At 40.1% G+C, this 19,293-nt stretch overlaps 1 protein-coding gene across 3 annotated transcripts in view; it reads left to right on the forward strand.

Annotated features, from left to right (window-relative positions):
* The window catches only part of RABGAP1L (RAB GTPase activating protein 1 like), a 603,348-nt gene that overhangs the window by 497,825 nt on the left and 86,230 nt on the right, over window positions 1-19,293 (forward strand). For all 3 annotated transcript variants that reach the window (XM_066261195.1, XM_066261196.1, XM_066261197.1), the window contains one exon: window positions 189-317. In XM_066261195.1, coding sequence (XP_066117292.1) covers window positions 189-317 — 129 coding nt within the window. The remainder of the gene's footprint in view (window positions 1-188; window positions 318-19,293) is intronic.

Below are 19,293 nucleotides of genomic sequence, written 5' to 3' on the forward strand. Positions count from 1 at the left end.
TAGGATTTATGGTGACTTATTTCAACTTATAGTAAAGAGATTAGAAATCTCTTTCTAAAATTTTTTAAAACTAACTCAGATATTAGCAGTAAAAAGTACATTCTGGAAAACAGAAATTCTTCTTTTCAATGTGTTTGTCATGAGTGCAGGCTGAAATGTGGTGATGATTCTGGGTGATTATTTTGCAGACCTCAAAGGAAGATCTTCTGCAAGCTGATTTTGAAGGTGCTTTAAAGTTCTTCAGAGTTCAGCTTCCAAAGAGATACAGGGCAGAGGAAAATGCCAGAAGATTGATGGAGCAGGCTTGCAATATTAAGGTAACATACACGAATTTATATGTAATAAATGTGGAACTTGAATGCATATTAACATGCAAGTTATGTAAAACCCGGCCCCTATATGTTGCTGGATGTTGAATGTGTTTAAGGTAATATTGTGTGTGAACTGTTCTCCCAGACTTTGTTGTCAGGCTGATGAGCATATATTAGCTGTACCTTCTAGTCGGTGGAAATGGGCAGGTTGAGATGGTAACAATAGGAAGACAAGCATTTATTATACAGGTAAGGCTCTACCATGGGCAGCTGTGATAGTGGTTTCCATGGCAGCCGACTTAGTATTTAGCTTTTGACATCTGTTTTAAGATTATTAAGGACAAAGCAAGACAAGCCTGCTTGGGCAGAGCTCTCCTCTCTCTAAGGGACTTGGAAAGCTCTGAGTCATGATCTGCCTACTCGCATCCCACACTTGCCAAATGACTGTGGATACATTGCTCCTTATCATATGTCTAATAAAACTAAACACATTTTATAAGATAATTTGAAATAGAAATCTCTGTCCAGAAAACTTTGATATCAAGGTGAGAGAACACATCTTTAAAAAAATTGGCACCAATTAACTGATGTTTATTCTTCTTTTTTTAAATTTATTATTATTATTTTTTCTGAAGTTAGAACCTGGGAGGCTGTCAGACTCCCTCATGTGCCCGAATGGGACCCACCAGGCATGCAATCATTAGTAGCAATGAGAATACATAATGCATATCAGGTATTTACATTCCGAATTATAACTGTAGCAAAATTACAGTTATGAAGTAGCCACCAAAATTATTTTTTGGTTTGGAGTCACCGCAACATGAGGAACTGTATTGTGGGGTCATGGCATTAGAAAGGTTGAGAACCACTGGTCTAATTCATGAGCATGATATATCTTTCAATTTATTTATATTTTCTTTAGTATTTTTCATCAGTATTTTATAGTTTTCGGTGTACAGCTCTTTCACCTCCAAATTATTTTATTACTTTCAGTGCCATTGTAAATTTTTAAATTTCTTGTTCTTAAAGTTCATGATTGGAAACGCAACAGATTTTTGTGGATTGATTTTGTATCACAGGACATTAGTTTAAGCCATAGCATAGGACTGTGAGGCAGTTGTGTGGTGAAACTGAGCGAAGGAACACATCAGTAGTACAGTATTCGGGGTTGTGCTTGGACCAGAACATAGTTGTCCAACCTTAAGCTTTAAGTTTTGTGGGTTTTTTTAACTGAGACCTGCATTTTTAATAGCTTTTCTGTTGAGACCTTGACCATACATATATACATGGAAATACACATACATGTCTGAAGAGATGCCCTTACAATATATTGTAAAATGCCCTTACAATATATGATGCACTCTGATGTTTCTTTTTTCATTGTATTGTATTCTATTTCATTTTACACTTTTCTCCTTCCCCCAAGAAAAATACCCAAACCAAAAACCTAGTTACAGCCTATTAAATCAATTTCACGGTGACTTGCAGTTTTGAAAAAATACTGAGGCCTCTCCCACTGTTGACACCTCCCTACCCTGTCCCATTCCCAGCAGATGCCACCTGTGAGGGCGGGAGGATGCAGGGCCACTGAATAATGGCCGTGGGAGTGTGCTGAGGACATGAGTCATCATGCCATCATCATAGCTGTGCATGCTGGCAGCTGGAATTGTATGAAATGATGGAGTCACAGACCAAGATTTTGTGGTAGACAAAGTGTTCACGGGCACAGGTGATTGCAGGCGTGGGATAGGCAGAAAAGTTGAACTCATAATTATCTACAACCTGTTTAAGGTTAAAGATAGAATTTCTGTCAAAAGTAATAAAAATGCGTTTGTATTTTAATACCTCAAAGTTAGTATTTGTATATGGTTGTATTTTCTTCAAATAAACATGTTCTCATTTAATTATCCAACAAAATTAATTACTTCCTCTAATTTTAAGGAACTAGGTCATCAGTGATTTCAGTGAACTGACTGGTTTTAAAATATATGCATTAGTTGCAGGTGGAAATGAACTTGTTAGCTCTGCATGTAGTTTATTTCTGAGTGTACCAACAGAATATATTAATAAATTGTGTTAGATTAGATCAATATCAGGAATATCTTTTACTATTTATTTTCTAATTTAACTAACATGATTTTAAATTATTCTATCTCCTTCAGTTCCTATGGTTTCAGCCAGGCTACAGTTAGAAAATGTGTTTACCTATCAGCCTTTTTGAAAAGTCATTTGGTTACTTAAGTCTTAATACATACATGTCCTGTACTTTCCCAGGGGACCAGCTTTTGTTGAATATCATTATTCAATTATTACGTTGTAGTTAAAAATTCCTCTGTTGCTTAGCTTCTTAAACTTGGATCTTGGTTTCATGTTCTTTGCACCAGTAGAAATTTGAATTTCTTTGTATAAGGCTATAAACATTTTGTTTTTCCTGGTGAGACAATATAGAGCTTTCATTGGTTCTTAAGGGAACTCAGTGACTCAAACATATAAGCCTCTCTATTGTAGGACAATCTGAAACTTGTTAATAAGCAAATTATATTTCTATAGAGCATAAGAATTCATAGATGGGATACCTATATATATTCAAGTGCATATACACATAACTTTTATAATTATTATTGGTCTGATTGCTTTTTTCCTATATATTTTTATTCAATACTACTTATATTGTATTAGGTTGAATTGATAAAATTATCATTCTTTTTTTTGTGACAGAGACAGAGAGAGGGACAGATAGGGACAGACAGACAGGAAGGGAGAGAGATGAGAAGCATCAATTCTTCATTGCAGCACCTTAGTTGTTCATTGATTGCTTTCTCATATGTGCCTTGACCAGGAGGCCACAACAGACCGAGTGACCCCTTGCTCAAGCCAGCAACTTTGGGCTCAAGGTGGTGACCTCAGTGTTTCAAACCTGCGTCCTCCACATTCTAGTCTGATACTTCTATCCATTGCGCCACTGCCTGGTCAGGTGAAATTATCGTTCTTGTTGGTCAAAAATCATCAGGTATTAGACATTGCATATGATTTAATATTTCATGCCTTCTTATAGTTCAAATAGGTGCTATGTATGTAAATGATGAAATACTAAAATTTGAATCTTTTAATCATAATGGAGTTCATATAGCTGGCATTTCTCTCATAAAAATGAAAAGGGGAAGTAGAAGAGTAAACATCTGTATACGCTTTGGTCCTATGGACATGTAAACCTACACTCCAAAGTATGAGAAACAAGTCTTTTTCTTATTTTAAATTGATTTTTATTTGAATAATGTTGCAGATGGCATATTTATGATGGGCCCCTTGAGTAACAAAATTCATCACATCATTCAAAATAATTCTGTCAGCCCTGACCTGTGGTGGCTCAGTGGATCAAACATCGACCTAGAACGCTGAGGTCACTGGTTCAAAACCTTGGGCTTGCCTAGTCAAGGCACATATGGGAGTTGATGCTTCTTGCTCCTACCCCCCTTCTCTCTGTCTCTCTTCTCTAAAAAAGAAAAGAAAAGAAAAAAAATTCTGTCAGAAGCTCTTTATAAAATAATATTTTAAAATATAAATTAACCCATTTCATTTATATTTTATATGTAAATAGCTTGAGCAAAATCAAAACTGCAAAATCTGACAAACTGAAACAAGGGAATTAGGAAAGAAAAGTCATTCACCAAGTGCCTGTTGAGTGCTGGGACCCACGCAGGGGACGTCTCAGAGGAAGTAAGGGTTAAGGTGAGATCTCAGGGTAGGCAGGAGTTAAGCAGTGTGCGAAGCCAGGCAGAAGGAGTTCCAAGCAAAGACAAAGCAGAGGCCCAGAGGTAAGAGAATCTGGAGCTGGCCAAGACCTAAACTAGAGGCCATGACTGGAATGAGGGACAAATAGAAGATGAGAGAAGTCAACGGCAGCCAAGCAGCTGGGACAGAGCCATGGAAGCCATGGTGAGCAATCTGAATTTTATCCAATGGCAGTAGGGAGCATGAAGGGGTTTTGAATAGGAGACAGAAGTAATCAGATTATGTTTTAGTGAGGATACTCTGGCTGCTGGGTGGAGAATGGATCAAAAGTGATAAGATTAGATATTGGTGACAGACTAGTTCAGGGACAGTTGCGGTAATCCAGGTGGTTGGAATGACCAGAGCATTTGTTACGGGCTAGAGAGGTGTGGACAGATTCCAGAGATACTTGAGAATCAACAGATCTTAGTGATTAGATATGAGCACTGGGGCCTGGAAAGAGAGTCAGTGATGACATTCAGGATTCTTAGGCAACTTGGTAGTAATCATACTGTGAACAGGAACAGGCAAAGAAATGAGAAATTACAAGGATGGAAGATTATGAGTTAAGTGTTAGACATATTAAGTTTGTGGTGTATGTCCACAACTTCATATCCAAGTACATGGAAATATCAAGTAGGCAAGGGGATATCGAAGTGAGACCTGCGCTGAAAGACATTTAGATGTCATCAGTATTGAAGCCATGGATGAATGAATTCTCACAAGGAGCAGAAACCAGAGTGGAGGGTAGCTGCAGTAGCACAGAGAAGGTGGGCTGAGCAATAGCAGCTGCTGCCAAACTGAGAAGGCAGGATTTAGAAACCCAGTGTGTGTGAGCATGAACACGAAGAGGAACGGTAGCTGTCTTTAAGAAGGAAGAAGTTGAAAAGTATCAATAATGCTTAGAGGATATGTAGGGTCCTGAGGGGTGGAGAGTGGTCACTATGCAACAGTTAATGATAAAGATGTCCTTAATGGCCTTATTGAGAATGGTTTAGTGGAGTGATGAATTGTAAAAGCCAGTGATTCAAGGAATAAGTGGAAGGTGAGTAAATGGAGACAGAAAAAGGAATCGGCTCCTCTAAGAAGGTTCTTCTGGGGAGAAGATGGGGGATGGAAGAGACGGCCAGCAAGATGGATGGAGCAGCCAGGAGGCGAGGTTGTAGACATGGGGTGGAGGTGGGTTTTCAGAGGATGGGAAACATGAGTCTTTAAGTGCTGAAAACGATAGTGGAAAGTGGATTCATACACTTTGATCTTGCCTCTCACAGTCATGTTTTTAATGGGAGATGGCAAATTTGTTTACCTAGAAATTACTATTTTTTCCCCTAAGACCTTTATATTTGCAACCAGGGCTTAGAACTTAACTGTTTGAAAGTAACTTTCACACTAGAGCAAAACTATAAAGAACATTTGTGTTTAATTTTCCTCTAGTTTCTTCATGCTGCTTGCTGTTTATTGCTGGCTTTTTTGCTGTGTGTGTAAGCAAGAATGTAACTCCCAAATAGAGGCTGTCTTAAAATCAGCAATGAGGCCACATAGGAGCTTTTGTTGGCCCTCGCATCCACACTGTGGGCCCTTCTGTGTACCATGCAGAGGGGTCATTTTTATTTTATTTTATTTTTAAATTTTTTATTAATTTTAATTTATTGTGTTAACATGAATCCAAGTGTGTCCCACTCAATATAACAGTGGGGTCTTTTTTTTTTTTTTTTTTTTTTTTTTTTTTTTTTTTTTTTTTTTTTTTCATTTTTCTGAAGCTGGAAACAGGGAGAGACAGTCAGACAGACTCCCGCATGCGCCCGACCGGGATCCACCCGGCACGCTCACCATGGGGCGACGCTCTGCCCACCAGGGGGCGATGCTCTGCCCCTCCGGGGCGTCGCCATGTTGGCGACCAGAGCCACTCTAGCGCCTGAGGCAGAGGCCACAGAGCCATCCCCAGCGCCCGGGCCATCTTTGCTCCAGTGGAACCTTGGCTGCGGGAGGGGAAGAGAGAGACAGAGAGGAAAGCGCGGCGGAGGGGTGGAGAAGCAAATGGGCGCTTCTCCTGTGTGCCCTGGCCGGGAATCGAACCCGGGTCCTCCGCACGCTAGGCCAACGCTCTACCGCTGAGCCAACCGGCCAGGGCTGCAGTGGGGTCATTTTTAATGAGACCATGTCTCATGTTCTATTCCTGTAAAGACCTTGACATTGACAACCACAGTTGAGAATATTTGGTTTAAAGTGTCATAATCTGCCAAGGAAATGGTTTTTATGTCATAGGATACAGAGATGTGATAATTAACAAATTGATAATGAGGTAGCTTCTATATTAAAACATTTGCCTATTTTTTCCTTGGAGACTTTTATTAGCATTTATAATCCTCAGTGCACCTCAGATTTGGGGCACTGGTTTTGTTTTTCCACAAAACAGGCATTCATACAATTTGGTCTGGCCTGTCACAAACCATGCGTTGTGGGAATGCTCAGGGAATGTGGAGATGCTGGACATCTCTGGGCCATCAGTGACACACGGAGAAACAGGCCCAAGCTCCGGATACCTGGCATGGAACCTCCACACTCAGAAAGCTAGGCTTTTTCAGCTGTCCCTGCTCAGCTAGGATACCTTGTCTCCTTTATTTGCGTCTGCCATTGTGTCCTATCATCACATCCACTCTGCCAGCCGCTTTCTTCCTGTTACTAAGGAGAAAGCCATGTAGACATTTAAAAAATAACTTGATAGATGAACCTGGCTGTTGTCTCATGAACAAACCCATATAAATCATTAAATTTTTTTACCCCACAGGAAAACCGACACAAAAATTGATTTTTATATGGGTCTCTCTCTGGGTTTTTTTTTGTTTTTGTTTTCTTTGAGAAAAACAAAGAATAAATCATAGGAATGAAGCATTATGCCCTTACATGCATTGCACACTTGGTACCACATAAAACTGACACAGAGAATGCTTCAGGCCTGCTCTTCCAACCGGAAGTTCCCCTCCCTTCAAACTTGAAGTATTTCCCCTGCAACAAACTCACTCTCAGCAGTTTTCTGAGACCTTAGAAAGACTAATGACTGTGCCCTCCAATGGGAGTGTTCATATTTTATATACCTTTCTGCAGTGTTTTGCCAATTACCTTTTACCCAGCTGTTGTGATTCATGTGTGTCTGTGTTGGAGAATAAAGTTCAAACTCATCTTCACTGTTGGGAAGCAGTGGAAATAAATATTTTCCTCTCAGCTATTTATGAAATCCACAGTTATTTGATTTTTTTCTTTTTTTTACTGTTTGAATTCATATTAAAGATGATAGTGAGGTGTGTTTCACCGATTGTGTCTGGGAATCTGACTAGGGCAAGAAAATAGAAATAATGTTTCTCTCTGCCCTATTGCCCCTCATTAGGAATAATTTAATTTTTTAGGTAGTGTTAAAAATATATGCAAATGTCTCGGGTGTTTAGACTAGATTAGGAAGGCTGGACCATTGGTCCTGAGGGTTAGGATTTGTAACACTTCCACGAGGGCTGTGTCCCATGCCACACCTCCACAATCGGAAGTATGGATTAGAATTGTCACGTTTACTTAGTTGTTCCTGTGTCTCCAACTTATGTGCCCATTTAACGTACAGCTGTCAAATAACTGAATCTCATTAAGACACTGGAGAACTCATATTTTGTTATTATACCTTTTTGTCTCCTCCCCCCCTTTTACCCTAGGAATAGCAAGCTAAAACAGAGAGTGAAAAATTTTAAGTGTTATTCACATATCTCCAACTGCTGTTTTGTCACATTTTCTGAATCTCTACTTAAAGGCAAACAAACTGCTGAGTGGAAAATATTTCTTGCCGTAGTTGAGAATTGTGATTAAATGGGCAATCTTTTCTTGTTGTCATTTCGTCTGGCTTGGGGACTTTCTACTGCTACCGCCTGTGGGAGAGAGCTGTTCTTTTATCTAGAATGTCTAGAATTTTTCCTTTTCCCTGCCTGTACCACTTCCTACCCAAATTGCTACAATATGTAGTTTATATAGTGTCTTTCAAATACCTGTTGTTGATGTTGTTGTTATTATTGGAGAGAATCTCAGGTACAAACCCCAGAAAGAGGTGGTAAAACTCAGTGTTCTGTTACGTGTTTGCGGCCAGGGGATGCTTAAGCGTCTCACTGTGACACAGGTTCAACGCATTATCAGTATGTTCTATGCAGCATTTCATTCTTTCTCATGTACCACATTACCTCTGTTATCCCTCACCCTGAGCATCACTGCCCTTCCTCCTAGCTCTTACTGCTTAATGAGTTTCTCACTAAGTTGGCTCCTAGGTACACAGTCCTTTTTTTTCCTGGGTCTCACGTTTACCCCCAATCTCATGTCTGTGTTAGTTTCCAGGGCTGTCGACTGCAGACATTTATTTTCTCACAATTCTGTAGATGAAAAGTTCAAGGTCAAAGTGTCTACAGGTTTGGTTTCTTCTCAGACTTCTCTCCTTGTCTTGCAGGTGGCCACCTTCTCTCACTGTTTCTCACTGCCTTCCCTCTGTGTGTCAAATGTCCTCATCTCTTCTTAAAAGGCTGCTGGCCATATTGGATTAGGAACCATCCTAATGACCCTGTTTTAACTTAATTATCTCTGTCAAGGCCCTGTCTCCAGATACACTTACATTCCAAGGTACTGGGAATTAGGCTACAACATATGAATTTTGGGGGCACACAGTTCTGCTCATGACAATGTCTTTATTGTCATAGTCAACAGATTGCCAATTTCTTCTAAAGAGACTTACCAGGCAGTCCATAGCTGTGTCTCCAGGGGATGCTACACGTGACAGTATGCTGTTTGTCTGCACACCTACTCTTTCCCATTTTCTCCTAAACCCCTAGATTACATAAAAAGATCCTAGTCTTCACAGCTTTACCCTCCACTTCCATCAGCCCACTGGGTTGGCAAGGAATTTCCTCTGGCGTGCAGATTAGCTTGTTAAAAGTTCTGATTTACCTTATGTGCCCTGTTCTGCTACGGTCTTATTGCTTTAGCGTCCTTAGAGTCCTGCGTGTGTAGTGGATCACATCTTATACAAGCCACAACCTCCCTGACCCCCTCCTTTAGGAAAAGAGAGGCAGTGAGCTGAGCAAGTAACTAAGTTATATCTTAGCATGACATCCATTGATGGAAGAAATTCTGTATTTTATTGTAATAGAAAAAGTATCTTAAGCAGTAACATAATTTGAATACCATATGGGACATAAGGACTTCATTTACTTTCTAAAATTATTTACATGAAACCTTTTATTCTAAAATATTTCAACAGATTTTAGGATGTCCATTGTTTAAGAGGTCAGATTGCAGACCTTACCTCTGTAAGGGAAAATATTTCCAGAAAATTGTCAGACTAAGGGGACTCTCTTAGAGCCTTAGCAGCCGTAGTTTGATGCCGCTGGCATTGCTGGGCCGGGCCGCTGCGACCAGCCGGTCTCTCTGGCTTCGGTGTTTGCCTTCTCTAGTTTCCTCTGCTCATGTTATCGGAGTTGTCTGCTGGGCTGACCAGCCACATCTGATCTCTCCTCACTCATGTCATATCAGCATTCAGCTTTGGTCATTTCTACCCAACAGATGTAACTTTAGAGTCTTAGTATAGGTGATACAGTTCAAATCATCTTAATGTAAATTTTTCATGAGGGCTGTGGTAGATGGTCTCAGGGTGATTAAAAAAGAACTAGAGTTACAGCTACTAAAAAAGGGTAAAACATTATTTCTTATAAAATAATCAGACCCGTAGGCAGTGCAATATCACCAGATACCAACTCTAATGGCTTTATTGTAGATGGATCCCGATCTAGGGGTAGGGAATGGCACAGGAGACGAGATTGTGTAATATCATCTTCATATTTAGAGAAAAACGCTTTCAACAAAAAGGAACTAAGAAAATGAGGAAGATTAGTATTTTGTCTTTTAAAAATAGAATCCATGAGTAGAGAGCACTACAGTTGTCAGGAAAACCACTACCCTGGATGGAACTGCCTTCACTGCCCGAGAAACTCACTGCTGTCAGAGGGCGCACAGCTTAATCTTGCCTGCTTGGCAGAGGCTCCCAACTGTCTTCAGTGAACAGAGCCTGGCATCAGACCCAAAGCCGTCCTTCCTCCAGAGAGTGGGTGATGGGTCCAATGAACTGCGTGCCCTGAGCACTTGCGAAAGGCAATGGCAGACCCATGGGGGCTCCAGTAGCCCCGCCTCCCCTGACCCCTGAGTCAGTCTTGTCTGCTGGCTGGTGACGCCCAGCGAGCTAGCTCCTCCCTGCCTCTCTCAGGGTGTGTCATGTGCTCCTGCCTTGTGCTGGCACAGCTACAGCCCAAGGCCCCTTCTACAGCTTGTCATTCTAACAGATTTCCCTTCTGGGTCTATGCAAATTGCCATTTTTGTTTGAAGGCACCACTGGTTAACATTGATGTTGCAGTGATAACAGTCCCCACCACAGTGATATGCTGCATCCTTGGATGCCTGGCATGGTTGCCATTGAATCGCCACCTTGGCATCACGAAGTACTCTTAGTGGCGGATTTTACAGGCCAGAACAGGTACAGTATGTCCAGGTCTCTAAGAACAGCCCCTTGGTTGGCAAGTGAACAGCCAAGAGCTGAATTCTGGTAGTCTGGTTCCAGAGTCTGTGCTACACTGCCTCTCTTCTGCTCACCACTTTTTTGTATTAATCTTATCCCATACTGCAGTTTTTGAAGACAGTCATATTTAAAAGTTTAGTATTGCCAGTATGTATTGGTCACTTATAGATTTTAAAATTACTCTGACTCCCTATGGTTGTTTTAAATTTCAATCAGTCATTCTTTTACTTAATAAGTACTTAAGATTTCTTGTGTGGCTGTTGTGTCCTGGCACTATGCCAGGTGCTCTGTTCAGTAAGAATCTCAGCAGACAAGGTCCCTGTCCCCTTGGAGCTTACTGGATAATGGAAGTCCCAGATAACACAGACCTATGTGTAATCCAAAGTTGTGATCAGGGTTACAAAGGAAAAGAGAAGTGTGCTACAAGAGAGAAAATAGCAAGAGGCTCATCTAGTTCGGGAAAGGGGGTGGGGAAAACTTCCCATAGGCAGCACCGGCTGTCGGATTGTCAGGTTTGCAGGAGCCGGGAGCTGAGGACAGCACAGTGCGCTGTAGAGCCTCATGTTGCTGGCAGAACAGTAGTCTAGGTCTCAGTGTAAACAGCCCTGGTACAGAACATCACAAAGTTCTGGATAAAAGCATTTTAGAATATTTTTAAATATATGGCTGAGTTAGTGGGAGAAGAAGGAAAAAATTTAGAAGTCAGAAATTCCATGAAAAGCTGAATCCTGAGATTTAAGTGAATTCTAAAACTGTATTTGTTCTTTGGGCATTTGCCAGCCCTTGGTGGCCTAGATCTTGGGCTTTAAGAGGCCTCATTCAGGAGACAGAGACAACACTAGGACCTGTAAGTGGCTTCTCTGTCAGGTGAATGGGGGAAGCCCATCCCTCCATGGTGGTCATTGCTTTCCAGCTTTGGTGCTGGAGTGAGAGGGAGGCATGTATGTCGGTTACCTTCTTTTATGTGAAAATATACTTCATGGTAAAAAGAAAGATATAAAAACCCTGAGAACAGAGAAAATATTAGGCCAGAGAGCCCTCAGGCGGAGAGGCGGCTGGTGGTCTCGGGGAGCTGACTGCTCAGCAAGGCCGGGGAGGAAGTGGGTGCCACATTCTTGTCCAAGTTCACAGGCCTCGCTTAGGATCTGTTCTTTTATCTTAAGTACAGTGCAAGTCTTTTGAAGGGTTTTCTAAGATTATCTGACTTCCATGAGAAATAATAGATTGAGAAAATATAAAAATAGAGAGCCACTCTAAAGATAGTACAGTAAAGGCAATAAAATTTAAAGTGATATAAAAATATTGTTATGTAGCTGAATTCATCTTCAAATAAGCCAGTGTGTAATGATAATGCAAATTTACCTTTTACAGGTGATATCCATTTTATAGTAAATTTTATTGAAAGAAAAATCTGTTAAGTAGTAGAATTTAATTGCAATAAATACATTTAAATTTACATCCCTGGGATGCAAAAGCTGAGTGTGTTTGCAAATAAAGGATAATATTCTGGGAAAGACACTGTGGCAGAGATTGCCTAATAATTCACCAAAACTAGTTTCTTTTCTTCCTCCTAGACTACATTTCCCAGACTCCTTTGCAGTTAAGTATAGTCATATGACTGAGTTCCGGCAGGGGAATGAAAGTAAAAGTGATATGCATTTCTTTGTTTATTCAGGCTGTTTTTTGTGTTTTGTTTTGTTTTTTTAATTTTCCCATATACCTTCCACGCACTCTATCTCTTACACTATCTGGGTATTGGCATCCAAAGTGACCTTGCAAACAACATGTTGAAAATGATAGAATCTTCGTCACTCTGAGTTCTAAATGACAGCATAGTTCAGAAACCCCCAACTCCATCCTCTTGCCAGCTGAACTTCCTATGAACCAAAAATAAACTTATATTATTTTAAATCACCAGTATTCTGTGATTTAACTATTTCAGCAGCCAGCATCACATTAAAAGATATAAATTTACTTTCAAGATGATACCAAGGACCTAATTTCATTCTCATTCATTTCCTTCCTCACCTTTGTTTTATATATTGAATACATTTGCTGCCATATGTGACCAGGCAATTGGAGTAGATTAGCATGTTAGGAGATTTGTAGAGGGAGTGAGGGCATTTGATATGCTTGAGGTATGAGAGGGGTTGAAGGATCTAATTGCTTCCTATCCTCCAAGATAATACTCCTTCTATTTGGCCCAGTAATTCATTTCAAAGATTTCTACTCCTGCAGCTATTTATTCCCACCTGCTAATTGCACCTTCATTGCAAAACAGAGTTGATGAAGACCTTGGTCACCTCTCCCTTCTTGCCTAGCTTAACATTCACATATAATTAAATTTGCACACTGGGATACAAAATAGTCATCAAATCAACACTGAGAAATATCTTTTCTTCTTTTATACATCCAGTAATAGATGTGACAGGGTTTCACATGGCGAATACTTTTGGGAGAGAGAGAAATGTGTCAGAAGATGTGAATATCTCTGGTGAGCACGTTGAAACTAGAACAACCTCATCTAAATCTTTGGCCAACTGAATGGCCAGTGAGACAGACTCTTTCACTGTTATTACTTATTTACCAGGCTGTTTTTCATGCTACGCCTTATGACTCCTCTTGAGAGAAAGTAGGAAGTAAATTTAGTTTTTCTTAAAACATTGGGGATTGAAAAAGGGTGAACCTTACCATGGTTTCCTAGCAAAGACCTTTCATTGTAAAAAGTGAGATTATTCCTTTAGAAACTGTATAAATTACACAAGGGAATTATCACCAAGAATATGTTTTGGGCAAATAGATGCCAAATGTCTATCTCACTAGATGATTACTATTCTAAATATTTTTCCATTAGCTAGTTTCAGCTCAGGAAATAGGCCCTTAATGGCCTGAGCAACCAGGAAATGAGCGATATATTTATAGATTCCACCGGTGAATTTGAAATAAAACTTCTTGCCTATTAAAAATTCTGATTGCAATACTCAATGTAAATGCTTTTTTTAAAGTGCTTTTTTAAATGTTGCCTCTTCTTCTCCTATGCCAACCCTTTTGAAGGCTGGATATTCTCAAAAAGGAGAATAAGTAACCTAAAATCATATCTTGAGGACAGCCTGATTTTATATTAAGTGTCGGGTGTCATGTTAGCATTGACCCTGGGTCACATGTTTCAGTTGTAGAGAATCATCCATCTCCGTTTTGAGATTTTACAGCAGTCTGAACCATGGACGGCTCTGATGGCCCCGTTCAGGTTCTAGAACTTCTCCAGTCTAAAAGGTGCTGCAGGAAGTTTATTTCCACTTTCTTTAGACCTAGGTGCTCTGTGGAAGACTGGGAGCGACGGTGTCCTATACACTGCCGGAGGCAGCACAGGCCTTGGCATCCATTAGGACCCTGGCTTAAGAGTCAAGAGAGCTGAGTCATCTTAACTGCACTACTGAACAGCGCTCTCTAGGGCCTTGGACATGAGCAGTTGAGTTAGAGGACTCCAGAGGGCCTATCCATCTCTTACTTCATGTGACTCTAAATGCCACCTGTAATTTCATATAATCTTTAAATTTTATTTTTCCATTTGTTTACATTCAATATGAGTTTGTATTGGTTTCAGGTACACAGCATAGTGATTAGACAGTCATATACTTTACAAAGTGTTTCCCCTGATATTTCCAGTGACCACCTGGCATCATTCAGAGTTGTTACAATATTATCGACTATATTCCCTGTGCTGTAATTTATATCCCCGTTATAGAATCTTAAAGTAAGCATTCCTTTCCCTTCTATGGGCCTTGTTTTCTGAACCTGTTAAACAAAAAGATACAGGCTCTTGAGAAAGAAGGGCTTTTAAAAGCTGTAAAAACAAAGGCTCAAATGAAAAACATTTTAAAACAGACTAGAATAAAAAGGTATTTGTGTTTTTAGGGGAAACAAAAAATTTACACATTTATTTTTATTATGTGTGGAAATGTCTTTCATTTTCTTCCTATGGCCTGTTGATAAAGTCTGGGTTCCTTGAGTGTGTGTCATTCTGGTACCCTAATGTTTAGTGCTCTGTTCTGCACTAACTGCACACTAACGGCATGTTCTCTTGAATTTTACTGAAATATGATTTGAAAAAGTGAAGTTGCATCAACCACCTTTTCCTGTTTGAATTGTTTTTAAACCTATTTTTACTGATGAATTGATTGATGTTCATGACATGACCCATCTTTGTTTTTACTAACAGAGCATAGCACTCATTAAGTGGCCAGTTTAAGTGGAAAATTAATTTGTGTTCTTAATTTAAAATAATATGTAGTCCTATTTCCATCCAAATGCTTTCAGATTAACTGAATAATTTTGCATTGGAATACTTGGACAGATTTAAAATACAACTTAAAACATACAGAATCAGCCAAAGGTCAACTACCATGTTTTCTCTTACTGAATCTACCTTTTATTTCTGTTTTACTTATTACATTTCTAAATTTATACCTTTAAATTTAAAAGCTCAGGATAAACCATAAGAAAAACTTTCCAAATATAAGAGTTTCAAATAGACGCAACACACACTTCTTCCCACCCCAAACCCCACCAAGTCCAGTTAATCCAGTGGTACAACACACCGACCCAAGGCCCGGGGTTCCTGTCCACACTGCCGAGGGGGCTCTGTCTGCCACTGTCACCTGCTTTCACGGGTCTCCCCTAGACCTGAAACACTAACTGTTCAGAGCTGCAAGCTACACTACTTCTCTAGTCCTGTTCTCTGTGGGTTCCCAGGACTGAAATCAGAACTTCTGAGGCTCTGGCTTGTCACACCCTGCCACACCCCACCAAAGGGATTACTTTTCTTCCTCTTGGCTGTGTTTCTTCTTCCTTCTAAGGTCTCTTTTTCTCTTTCATCTTCCCTTCATTTTAAAACAATGTGAATTAGTTCTTTTTCAGTTGCTCAAGCACCACATTTTGTTTTTTTCATCTGTAAACCAGTAGCCAGATGAACATCTCTAAGGGCCATGTAATGCTCTATGAACCCACGGTGTTTTGTATTTGTGAATAAATGTAATTGTCATCTTTTGATAAGTTCATTAATAAATTATGAATTAGAAATCTAGAAGGGATGACTTTATTCTCTCAGATTTGGTTCTTGGGGACCTATGAATTAAACTTGACAGAAGGGAAGATTAACAGTAGAAAAGGCAATTTTTTTATTGATGTTAATATTTTTACATAAATGGAGACTTCATAGAATGGAAGTGAAAACCCAAAAAGGCAATTAGAGCTGGGGACTTATGTATCATTTTAACAAAGGGCAGTAAGTTGTCGAAAGGTGACTAAAAGGAGAAGGCGCTTGGGGCTGCTGGAGTGTCAAGTCTGGGAAGGTGACTGGGAAATGGATGGGGGAGTAATGGTAGATAGGGGTTGTAGAGGGGGTACCTTCCCAAATGGAAATTGCTTTTACAAAGGAGAAGTTTATGCCCTGCTTTGGGCAGAAAGCAAGAGCAGAGAACTCCTCCAATGTCTGCTGCTTCTCAGTTGCCTTTAGCTCAAAAGAATCCTTCTGTCAAAGTGGCATATTTTGCGTTGGCGTGTTCTGATCCCCTTCAGAAACATAAGAATGTGAAACCCTTTTAACCCTCTTGTCTCTCAGATTCATGGATGCTACTTTATAAAACTGATTGATGAAGTCAAATAAAATATATTCTAGCATATAAATAATTAACTCTTTCAATAGTACAAATGTTCCTGTACATCCTCATGCCTCCTGACCATCCAGAGTACGATCGTACATGTGTAAGGCAACATTAAAAAAAGGCAAATGTATGTTCTTCTTGTTTCCATATGTTGATTATCAAACAAACATGATTTTAAGTTAATAAAACTGTTTTATTTTATTTTTGGAAAAAAGAAATGCACTCCCAGGGGTTAGCGAGCATGAAAAAAACTCACTACTCAAAGGTTTAATACTTATACACCAATACCTATAACGATGAGACACTGTTGGGCAGATTAAAATATATTATGCTCACCTTGTTAAAGATGGTGCTGCCCATGTGGAAGCCCGTTGCCCAGGTGATATTAATGTGTGTTGGGGGCGGGCTGTGGGCAGGCAGGATTCTTGTAGCCTGGGGCTTGGTTTTAGAACTAAGCCTTTCCCACCCTTTTTGATGTGGCGTGGTGCAATCCCATCATGCCTCAAATAAATGACTTTTTATTAGAGACTTCCCTAATTTGTGTATATATTGGATTAAAGGTTTTGATTTCTGCAACTATAAAGTGGGGCAGACCAGGAGCTTGCTCTCTCTGTTCCTGAGATTAGCATTACAGCATAGAGCAGGTTGGAGAGCAGAGTAAGGCCACGTGGAGAAGAGGAGAGGCAGCCAAGATGGTGGAGTGCTGAACGAGAAGCCAGTTAGTGCAGAGTTTGTGTAGAGAGAAAGAGATGGAGAACAAAGGAGAATGAGGCTAGTGAGCTAGAAACCTTTGATTCTAGGAAGCTCGGATAAGTCAGTAGCTTTGTGAGCACTGAATGAGAGGATTTTGGAGCCCAGTGTGTGTTTTTACTTGCCCGCCGGGTGCAAGCTAGGATTACAGATAATGGCTCACCAGTTTGTGGCTCTGTTGTTTCATTACCGTCTGTCCGAATCCAATGCAAACCTGCATGGGCCAGGCGGCTGTGATGGCCGTGGATACTGGCTTCACAGACACCAAAAGGTATTGCTCACCAACTGATTTGTGATTTTATAATTTTAAGAATATTTAATATCAAAACATCAAGTTGTATACCTTGAATATATACAGTTTCTGTCAGTTACATATCAATAAAACTAAAAAACAAAAAGAATATTTAAATGTTCTGGTTGTCACACTTGAAACCATGTTAGTTTAAAGTAAAAAATAACCAGAAAAAAATAAGTGTTCTAATTGTAATCTATGAGGCCAAGACCTCGTCAAAGTAAAAAGAGTTCACAGATATTAATGACTCATTTAGTGATAATTTTCAGTAGGATCTGAGACAATATCAGCAGCATCTGAAAACAAACTATTTTTAAAAATCTAATGGCTAGAGGTCAATTTGGGATTTTTTTTTAAACCTCCCCATAATTTTAAGTTACTATATATCCATGGTTTTCAACTCAGGGCAGTTTTGCTCCCAGGGGTCATTTGGCAATGTCTGGAAAATTCTAGGTTGTCACAATGTTAAGGGATAGATATTACTAGTATCTATCATGCAGAGGCCAGTGATGGTGCAAAATATCTTTAAATACATAGGACAGCTCCCTACAAAAATAAAATTACTCATCTCAAAATGTTAATAGTGCCAAGGTTGAGAAACTTTTCTATTTTTGACTCTCTAACTCAATGAAAAGAGTTCTAGAATTTGTAGTGTCTACTCAAGTTTAATTCTGGTAGGTCTCGAGAACAAAATGAAAGCCATTAAAACTTTTTATCTTAACCATGTGTATCATTACAGACTCTTGTTTATATTTGGCCTTTTATTCTGTCAACCAGATTTTCACAATGGATTCTTGAGTTTGGTCTGGGCAGTTTAACCACTATGGGAAAACAAACAAGAGAAAGCACTAAAAAGAGCCTCTGCTGGTATTGTGTCTGAATGAGCAGGTTTACAAATTGATTCTTCCATAGATAATAGTTCTCATCCACATAATGCTTCAAAGTGGACTCATGGACTGTTAAGCCAGAACTGAACCAGTCATTCAGTCCTGTGTTGTTTTAAAATAAAATAAGAAGCTGCCTCAGTACAGTGACTGGCTGCAGAACCAGCACAAGGCGTGATTACAACCCAAGCAGTGGAACTTTCTTCGTGAAGATAAGATATTTCTCACACTTCCAGGTTCTTTTCCGGGGCTCATTTGTTAAAGCTGGCCCTCACTTTGCAGTAAGCTTTGCTAAGTGTGGACTTTAGGTAAACTCAGGGAGGAATTGGCATGTGAATAGGGGATTGGCAGTTTCAATACTAGACCATTTACCAACTTGCGACATTGTAAAGCCAGCAGCCAGGGCCAGGGCCACCATCAGAGCAGCCCAGTCCATGCAGGTTCACATTGGATTCGGACAGTCGGTAAAGAAACAGCGGAGCCAAAATCTGAGGGGCCATAGTCTTTAATTCTAGCTTGCACCCGGCGGGCAAGTAAAAAATACACACTGGGCTCCAAAAGCCAGTCACATTCAGTGCTCACAAAGCTACTGACTTATCCGAGTTTCCTAGAATCAAAGGTTTCTAGCTCACCAGACTTATTCACCTCTGTTCCCCATCTCCTTCCTTATCCCAGATACAAACTCTACACAAACTGGCATCTCACTCAGCACTCCGCCATCTTGGCTGCTTCTCCTGGCCTCCTCCACGTGGCCTTTCTCTGCTCTCCTCTGCTCTCTCTTCTAATGATAATCTCAGGAACCAAGAGCAAGCCCCCGTCCTACCCCTATTTTATAGTGTAGATTCAAAACCTTTAATCCAATATACAAAACAGGGAAGTCTCTAATACAAAGTCACTTCTCTGAGGCATGATTGGATTGTACCACCCCACATCAAAAAGGGTGGGAAAGGCTTAATCCCAAAACCAAGCCCCAGGTTACAACAATCCTGCCTGCCCCCAACACACATTAATATCACCTGGGCGACGGCCTCCT

Source organism: Saccopteryx bilineata, chromosome 2 (assembly GCF_036850765.1).
Source record: "Saccopteryx bilineata isolate mSacBil1 chromosome 2, mSacBil1_pri_phased_curated, whole genome shotgun sequence".
In the NCBI taxonomy this organism is placed as follows: Eukaryota; Metazoa; Chordata; class Mammalia; order Chiroptera; family Emballonuridae; genus Saccopteryx; species Saccopteryx bilineata.